The sequence below is a fragment of the Lathyrus oleraceus genome, chromosome 2 (assembly GCF_024323335.1).
Source record: "Lathyrus oleraceus cultivar Zhongwan6 chromosome 2, CAAS_Psat_ZW6_1.0, whole genome shotgun sequence".
Taxonomy (NCBI): Eukaryota; Viridiplantae; Streptophyta; class Magnoliopsida; order Fabales; family Fabaceae; genus Lathyrus; species Lathyrus oleraceus.
In genome coordinates this window covers 461,295,368-461,305,588 of record NC_066580.1, presented here as the reverse complement: position 1 = coordinate 461,305,588, position 10,221 = coordinate 461,295,368, and the positions used below count along the sequence as shown (strand labels likewise).

Below are 10,221 nucleotides of genomic sequence, written 5' to 3'. Positions count from 1 at the left end.
TGATTGGTATTTTGTTCAACTTAGAATACCTTCATCGAAGTCAATTGTATTAGAGGATTACACATATTCAATGAAAGTATACATTAATACAACAATGTTCTATTTCCTATTTTATGTTATGTTTAGCATAGGCTTTTAACTATAATTAATTATAGTTGTATTGAAATATTAAAATATTCACAATATACAACAATGTTCTTTTTTGCAGCTGAAGTTGAGTATCCAATGTATTTTTTAACATACTTATTTTATTTATAAAAAAGTTATTTTGAAATATATTTGAATAATAAAAACAAAAGATATTATACACAAATTTCATGTGTTATTATAGCATACATTTTTAAATTGTTGTTTTATTAAAAAATAACACTTCAATTTAGTTGTTATTTGTTAAATTTAATATAATATTAATCATTATTTTATATTAACATTCTAAAGTATTTATTATACAGGCAGAGAACAAAAATAAATTAAATTTGTATATAGTAAATAACACTTGAATAAAAATAAAAGTAAGTTGATCAAACATAGTGAAACGTATTAATAATTTTGTATTTGTGTATAACTTTAAAATCAAAATAAAAAAGAATCATTTAGCATAATTTTTTTTTAAAAATAATATAATTTTCTAATATTAGAATTATTCTGCTTAATAACTAAACGTTGAATATTTTTATATTACGTTAGTGGTCATAAATACAAAAGAAAATTATAAAAGTTGAATAAGTGCATATTTTCTAATCTATATTTTTATTTTTATTTTCAAATAATTAAAAACGACTATCTATTTTAATAAATAAGTGAATATGATTAAAACGTATCATAAGAATTTTATGATTTAATAAATTGTGGAAATCACTATCATAATCATGTTAGCATGTGTTGATATTACAACTTAATCTATGATATCATCGGTTCACGTGATCCTTGCATTTGTGTTGACTTTCTGATTTTCATTGACCTATTTCCCTTGATCCAAATGAGCTGAAATTTGATATGCTATTCATTGAATGTGTTCTGTTTAGACTTGAATTTTTGTGGAATTTATTGAAATATTTTAATGTTGATTTGATTGAGATCATTCTGTTTGGTCCTTTGAGGTTGCAAATTGCATGTTTTGTGCCTTTTCTTTTATGAAATGATGATAATGAATGATATGAGCATGTGACCAATGGGATTTGTTTCTAAATTGTTTGATTGTGGTTTTGGATAATTTTCACTTGCTGTTTTGGATTTTTCATCTCCTTTTGACCCTAGGCTTGTCCTAGTGGTCTTGTTTCTCATATTTGAGTTTGGCTTTTCAGGTTGAGGTGCAAATGCCTTAAGGAGATTGCTTCAAGTTAATTGAGTTTGATTTGGTTAATTGTTGTGAACTAACTTGTGTGTTTTGTAGGATGCTTGGCTCACTTGAGTTGATTGTGCTTTGCACATTGCATTGTCTGATTATACATTGTCTGTTGGTTTTTACACTGTCTGTTTTGCTTTTGTGATTGGTATACTGATTGTATTTGATTGATTTCAGGTACATTAGTTGCTATTAGTTCCTTGAGAACTTGCTTGCTGTTGCTTGGTTGTATAAACCAATTGAGGTAGACTCTCTTGTCTCCATGTAGTCTGGAAGACCTGGCCTGTTACTTGGCCAGGCAACTGTCTGAAGTCCTCCTTAAGAGGCGATGTTTGTGATTGTTTATTTTTGTCCCCAAGCAGGTAAAGACCTTGATTAAGGCAATTGGCGGATAAGAGAGATATGCAATCTATCTCCCGCTATTCTGTTGAGTCGTCCCTCTGCTCACACCACTGTGTTGATGCATTGGGACATTAACCCAAGATCAGTTGAGTCAGAGTCTTGAGCGTAGAAGGGTTCCCACTTTCTGAACCCACGCTCCTTTGTCTGAAGCTCTCCCTGGCCAGGGATAAGAGCTGTGAAGTCTCATTCACTCACCTTTCATCTGCTTCACCCTGACTCTCAATGTCAGGGTTAAGAGCTAACACCACCCTTGTACAGATGACTAAGTCTCATTCACTCACCTTTCATCTGCTTCACCCTGACTCTCAATGTCAGGGTTAAGAGCTAACACCACCCTTGTACAGATGACTTGCCTTGGCAGTCTGACCCTTTGTTTGAGCCCACTTTTTGACTGGATATAGTGTGTGCTAACTGTGAATGTTTGATTTGTTTTGTTTATGCTTGCATGCTTTGCTTCTTCCTGGTTAGGATTAGCTTGCTGTGGTGCAAGTAGTTAGAAACCATAACATAGGGCAATGATGCATGATAACATCTAGGCTCGAGTACAGCTCCCTAGTAGTGTGTCTCCCTCTGTTATCTGGTTAGAATTTCTTTCCCGTTCAGGGGAACTACGTCGCCCTGATCCTCATACCAGATGAGGTACGTAGGCAGGAGACCGTGCGAGGTCTCTCCGGGCACCCTTTTTCTTTTTTGTGTGTGTTTGCTTGACAGTTGCTAGGCTCGAGTGCCTGACTCCTTAGTAACTTGTTGTTTGTTAACCCTCTTGTGTGTCAGGATATGGATGTAAGACCAGCGATTGGCTGTCCGTATCCTGAGTGGGTTTGTTTGGTTCGGAAGCCGATGTAAGTCCAGCGATTGGCGTTCGGGTTCCATGTTTGCCTTTTTGTGCGTGTGTTTGTTTCGGCGTGCGTGAGCCGAACTACGGTAGCTCTGATTCTCGTTCCAGACGAGATACGTAGGCATAGGATGCGATGTCCTAGCGAGCCCTCTCCTCTTCCTCCACCTGTGTTTCTTGTGTGTGTGATGTTTGTTTTAGCAACCTTAACCTATTTTTTAGAGCGTGGATCCCGTCGAGTACGACGGACGTGAGGGGTGCTAATACCTTCCCCTTGCGTAACCGACTCCCGATCCCATTCTCTTTGGTCGCAAGACCATGCTTTTCCGAGGTTTACTTCGAGCGTTTCCTTTCCCTCTTTGGGATAAATAACGCACGGTGGCGGCTCTGTGTTGTGTTTTGTTTCAGCCCGCCGGTTGTTTTTCGCGGATGCGACAGCATCATCCTGAGTGTCACCAAATTCTTCCTCACTAGACTCATCCTCTTCTGGCACATTTTCATTCAAGATGTTTTCAATGTCAATATCCACAATAGGATTATCAACAAGTTTCTCTAGAACATATTTTTCAATTAGAATTTATTAATATTTTCAGAATCATTACCCCTAACATCCTTAGTATTATTACTGGGTCTATATGCTACAAAAACTATCTTATGAACAAACACATTAGCAAAAACACTAACTTTTGGAGTTTCAGAAGATTTGGAAAACTTACTTTTGCATGTGCCATGAAACACGAGTTAGAGTGGAGAAACTTTCAGGACATCATTTGCTAGTTATATCGAGATTTTCACTTGAGTATCGATGGGTTTCTTGGTGTCTTTCGGAACCTTTGTGACATTTCCCACAGGTTTCCCTATTAGGTCATACATGGTCGGAGGAGCACGACCATTGATCTTTTTAGGGTATGCTTGAAATACAAATTTTAAAAACAACTTTAAATTAGAGGCCTTACTCAAAGTATCATCAGAGAAGGACAGTGAGTATGTGGAATCCTATTATTACATGATTATTTATAATTGACCATAATATTTGTCACATAGTTTCTTCAAAATGCTCTCAACATTTCACATAACCGTTCACACTCAGTTATGTATTTTCTAATGGAAAAGATAATAATTTGACAATTTCACAAGGAGTTAAAATATATTTAACTCTTAATTTTAATAATTTAACTTTTTATATATAATACATTTAAATAAAAATATTAAATAGGTTTTTAAAAATTTGATAACTAAATGGATTTTACTTTTTATTTTTTTCATTTCTAAAACCGTTTTTAAAAATTGATTACCAAATAGATTCTTTTTTATTTTCTTCTTAAAAACAATTATTGAAAACTAATGTTTAAAAGCAGTTTTAAAAACTAAAAACGAAAATTAATTCAAACAAACCCTAATTTTCTACACCTATATTATTCACTAACAGTGACATTCATAATTTTGAAATTTTTATATTTCTTTCTCCATGATAACTTTATTTGATGGTGTGAAATTTTTTGATTAATACAACATATAGTTTGATTAATATATTATTTAATATTAAAAAATATATTTAATTAAAAAATTAAAATTATATAATTGAAAATAATAAATTAAATTGATTAAAATATGTACATCTCGAAATATATTAAGTTTGTCTACAACCCTAATTGATGTCGAAAATATTGGTTTGGGTGGTCATGACCTAACCTAAAATGAAGAAGCCCGATAAGGGAGGCCTAAATTTAAATATCACAAAGTATTATCACACTATGAGTTAGTTATGAAATTAAAATCTATAGTTGGTTTTATTAATATGCTTTCTTATCCAATAAAAAACTATTTAAAATAATGATAACAAGGTAGGAGCACGATTTTCGCATATCTATAACAAACAATTAACTTATATAAATAAGAAACATTCATCTTCAAACCTTATTTCAAACTTCACGTATTTCTAAATAAAAACAGAATACACACTAAACTACAAAACAGCTATGAATTGGATTCGGGGTGATTCACTGGGCAGTGGAAACTTCGCCACCGTCGACTTAGCCATACACACTAAACCCTCCGTTAACATTCCGTCTCTTACCGCCGTCAAAACATGCAAACTTTCCCATTCGCTTTCTCTCCAAAACGAGAAAAATATATTTGAGCGTTTAGGGTCATGCCCACACATTATCCAATACTTTGGTCAGGATCAAACTGTTGAAAACGGGGAAGAGTATTACAATATTTTTCTAGAATATGCAAACGGCGGAACTCTCAATGACCAGCTCAAGAATCACGATGGGAAACTCCCGGAAAAACTTGTTCGACGTTACACAAGGTCCGTGGTTGAAGGTTTGAAGTATATTCACGAAAACGGTTTTGTTCATTGCGACTTGAAACCACCAAACATTCTCGTATTCGAGAATGGCAACGTAAAGATATCAGATTTCGGTCTTGCAAAAGAGATGGGAGTGGAAGAAGTTAAAAAGATGCAATGTAGAGGAACTCCAATGTTTATGTCACCAGAATCATTGATGGACGGTGTGTATAATTCTCCGGTAGATATTTGGGCTCTCGGTTGCACCGTCGTGGAGATTCTTACCGGAGAACCTGCGTGGAACATAGATTACGACGCAGACATGTTGACGTTGTTGGTTCGAATTGGGGTTCAAGAAGAAGTACCATTAATTCCAGATGGAATCTCAGAAGAAGCAAAGGATTTTCTTGAAAAATGTTTTGTTAGGGATCCACTCAAAAGATGGAGCGCTGATATGCTTTTGAAACACTCTTTTATCTCGGATGATGAAACAATTTCTTCGGTTAAGGAGTCGACATTTTCATCAGCTTCTCCAATTACTCACTTTGAATATTCAAACTGGAGTTCTTCTACTACTGTTACAACGTTGCTTTACAGTTCAACGGAAGATGAAAGTGAGTATTGGTTTTTATCACAAGAAAAGAGTAGTCGACAACTAGCTCATGATGCGAAGCTACTAGATTGTTCGCCAGAACATAGGCTTCTACTACTAGTCCTCATTGCTGAGAAATCGTTAGATTTGTTAGAATCTGATGATTGGTGTTATTTATCACAAGAAAATATTCTTAGACAACTAGTCACCACTGCTGAGAAATCCTTAGCTTTGTTAGAATCTGATGATTGGTGTTATTTATCACAAGAAAAGAGTCTTACACCATTAGTTCTCACCGCTGAGAAATCGTTAGATTTTTTAAAATATGATGATTGGTGTTATTTATCACAAAGTTTTATTAGAATATAATGATTGGTATTTTGTTCAATCAATTTAGAATACCTTCATCGAAGTCAACTTAGAGTCTTATCTCAATTGTATTAGAGGATTACACATATTCAATGAAAGTATACATTAATACAACAATGTTCTATTTCCTATTTTATGTTATGTTTAGCATAGGCTTTTAACTGTAATTAATTATAATTGTATTGAAATATTAAAATATCCACAATATACAACAATGTTCTTTTTTGCAGCTGAAGTTGCCAGAAGTATCCAATGTATTTTTTAACATACTTATTTTATTTATAAAAAAAGTTATTTTGAAATATATTTGAATAATAAAAACAAAAGATATTATATACAAATTTCATGTGTTATTATAGCATACATTTTTAAATTGTTGTTTTATTAAAAAATAACACTTCAATTTAGTTGTTATTTGTTAAATTTAATATAATATTAATCATTATTTTATATTAACATTCTAAAGTATTTATTAAACAGGCAGAGAACAAAAATAAATTAAATTTGTATATAGTAAATAACACTTAATAAAAATAAAAGTAAGTTGATCAAACATAGTGAAACTTATTAATAATTTTGTATTTGTGTATAACTTTAAAATCAAAATAAAAAAGAATCATATAGCATAATTTTTTTTTAATTATATAATTTTCTAATATTAGAATTACTCTGCTTAATAACTAAACGTTGAATATTTTTATATTACGTTAGTGGTCATAAATACAAAAAAAAATTATAAAAGTTGAATAACTGCATATTTTCTAATCTATATTTTTATTTTTATTTTCAAATAATTAAAAACGACTATCTATTTTAATAAATAAGTGAATATGATTAAAACGTATCATAAGAATTTTATGATTTAATAAATTGTGGAAATCACTATCATAATCATGTTAGCGTGTGTTGATATTACAACTTAATCTATGATATCTAGGGGTGTGCAAAAATATGGTTAACCAAATTATATTACTAAACTGAATTGCATTGCACCATAAAATAATTAAACCACTTAAATGGTTAATGAACTGAACCATTTAAATTAACCAATTATAATTCAGTTTAAAACCGGTTCATAACTAGTTTTTTTTTATAAACTGCTTTAGTTATAATTTTTTTAATAAAAAAAAGAAAAATTATTGAGAGTGAAAAAAATAGAAATTAAAAATAGTTATAATTATGAAAACTAAAAAATATTTTATTGAAAATTAAAAATAAAGTTATAAAAAAAATATAGTTTTTTTAGAAAAAAAATCTGAAAATAAAATATTTTGTATTCCATAAAATAAAATAAATTTTTTTTCTAAAAATAATTTTTTTTTATTCATTAAAAAAATATAATTTAATTTGAAATTAAAAAAATTTTTTTTTAGAAAAATAAAAAATTATTGTTTTTTGAAATAAAAAAATCTGAAAAAATATTTTTTTTTTGAAAAATAAAAATTTCAGAAAAAAACAATTTTTGTAGTGAAATTTTTGAAATATAAAAATAAAATATATATTTTTTATTTTCCGAAAATAAAATTCGAAAAAAATTTATTCTGGGATTTTTTTCTCCGAAAAATTAAAATCAAAATATTTTTTTTGCATGAAATTTTAAACATATCTATTCAGTTTTTTTTTTCAAAAAAATAAAAATTTTAACTAATTTTTATAAATAAAAGTTTTTTTTTAAAAATAAATATTTTCAAATATTCTTCTTTTTAAAATTAATTATTTTTTATGAAATTAAAAAAATTGATTTTAAAAGAGTTTAAATTATAAAATTGGTTTATAATTGCAAACTGATTATAAACTAGTTTATAAATACAAACCGGTTATAAACTAGTTTTAAACTGAATTGAAACCATTTTATCAATTAACTGCATTTTTTGTAAAATGGTTATTATAAACTGAACTGAACTATAAATGGGGTTTGGTTCAGTGCAGTTCATTAACCACGAACATCCCTAATGATATCATCGGTTCACGTGATCCTTGCATTTATTAATTTGGATACATCAAAACACACTAAGTCAAAACAAGGTAAAGGAAACATCACATTCTTAAGTCCAAGTCACGAAATCACCGTGTTCGAATGAGATAAAGAATAAATCTCATTACTCATCATGTACAACACCTTCCACACCAACAATTTATTCTCAACAAATAGCACCTTTGACAAATATAACCAACACACTAACACCCAATAAAACTGCGTTCATTGAAGACATAACACACATACACAACCATTATCCTCCATCCTGCGACAAACGAAACCATCGAAAACAAGACAAACACATCAACTCATCGTTAACTTATATGACAAGTTTAACATCATTGATGTCATTCCTCCTATTTTTTCCACCAACAATTAATAATCCATCAAAGAAAAAGAGTAACTCACAAACAATATGTGAAGATATTTGGTACAATATCAGTGATGATGACTCAAATTGTGAAGCATTGAAAATGAAAGTGATGATTCATATTCTGACATGGAATGCAATGACTATGGAAGTGGATCAGATACTTAATCAGGTATGTTCATATATGAATGCCAACTTATTAGTACATGTAATTTGAATTTATGCCATAATACTTTTAAATTGTTTCTGTGTAGACGTAAGTGATCCTGTACATCTCCGTGAATATTGTGGAGAAAATATGTGGTACTAGAAAGAGATCATCTAGGATGAAAATTGACACCAAATTTGGAGGTGGAAGGATCCCCCACTATTAGGGTACAAGATCAGACATGTCATCGTATTGGTACCAGGCTTCCAATAACCCAAAGTTGTTCAATTGTACATTTATGATATTGATAATGAAGTAGTTAACAGTATGCAATGATTCAGCTATAGTAAATCCAAAACATGCACTATACATGTTCAAATTCTCTTTATATACCAATGATAAAAGAAAAATTATACTGATTTATTTTGTTAAAAAAATACCAAAAAGATTGATCCTCTCATTGTTTCAAAGCTTACTATAATGCTTGATGAATTTAATACACATGCTAAGGCTTTTACGATGGCACACACACGTTTAATGAGTCAAGACATAAGTGATTTTAAACTCAAGCTTATTTCAGAAAGAAAAACTGATGGTCAGATCTTTAAGAAACTTATAGTTTCAGAAGTTGCAATACTTATTGTAAGATACTTTGACATAGCGAAAAATGAGATATTATCAGCGAAACTCAATGTGGTGGTAAACAAAGAATTGATGAATTCGACCCTTCTTACCTAGCCTATTAGTATCAACTAATTTTTCCATACGGCGAAGACGATTACGGTACCGAAATTTGTCACATATTGCGTAGAAATCAAAATCCCAATGGTATGAACCAACTTACCATAAAGGAATGGTTGTGTTTCCAAATAAAAACTAGACAGTGTGAGGCAATAATATTGATTTCTTTCAGAATACTTTTTCAACAACTTTTAGCTGATGGATTTACAATGATGGGGACTCAAAGGCTAACATGGTTAAGGAAAAATCAATCAAAAATGCAAGTTGGAAAATACCAAACGTTGCATGATTCAAATTCCCCTCAACTTTTTTCAAAATCTAAGAAGGGTAAAAGAGTTGATCTACCATCTTCAGTTGTATGAGGTAAGAGATTTATGGATGCACTTTGCTTTTATGGAATGGCCATTTCCGCGACATTAGAATTTCATGACCTTTTTATTACATTCACATGTAATCCTAACTGGACAAAAATTAAAAGGTACCTCATTAAAGACAACTTAAAACCACAAGACCGACTTGATATTGTTACCAGAGTTTTCAAGACAAAGTTTGATCAACTTCTTTGCGACTTGACAAAAAAAATATGCTGGGGGAAGGATTTAGCATGTAACTGACACTCACTCTTCTTTTATTGAAATTCCTTATTCACGTATTGATATGTCATAACCGGATTCAAACTTTGTTCTTTCGAAAACAAACATGTACACCATATAGTTTTAAAAAATAGGTCTTCCTCATGCTCATATTCTACTATCTTAACATCTTTCATATAAATATCACATACCTTTCGGAAACAAAAGAATAATCTAAACACAGATTCCTAATGAATTGACACAATCAAAGCTATACAATTTGGTCAAAAAACACATGATGCATGGACCATGTAAAACAACTAACAAAAACTCACCTTGCATGAAAGAAGGTAAATGCTCCAAATGGTTCCCAAAAAACATCAGGACGTTACGATAGTTGATCATGAAGGATATCCCTTTTATAAAAGAATATCATCGAGAAATATGATTGTCAAAAGTTTGATATCATTGGATAACAAATATGTAGTCCCTTACAATCCTTAACTTTTGCTTAAATATCAAGCCCACGTCAACATGGAATGGTGTAACTAGAGTACTTATATCATTTACCTTTTA

The 10,221-nt window shown here is 30.7% G+C and overlaps 1 protein-coding gene across 1 annotated transcript; it reads left to right on the top strand.

Annotated features, from left to right (window-relative positions):
* The first annotated feature begins 4,561 nt into the window (after positions 1 to 4,561).
* LOC127123738 (mitogen-activated protein kinase kinase kinase 20-like) lies at positions 4,562 to 5,836 on the top strand. Its single transcript, XM_051053938.1, has one exon. It carries the CDS (start codon positions 4,562 to 4,564, stop codon positions 5,834 to 5,836), a length of 1,275 nt encoding a protein of 424 aa, XP_050909895.1.
* Positions 5,837 to 10,221: the final 4,385 nt, after the last annotated feature.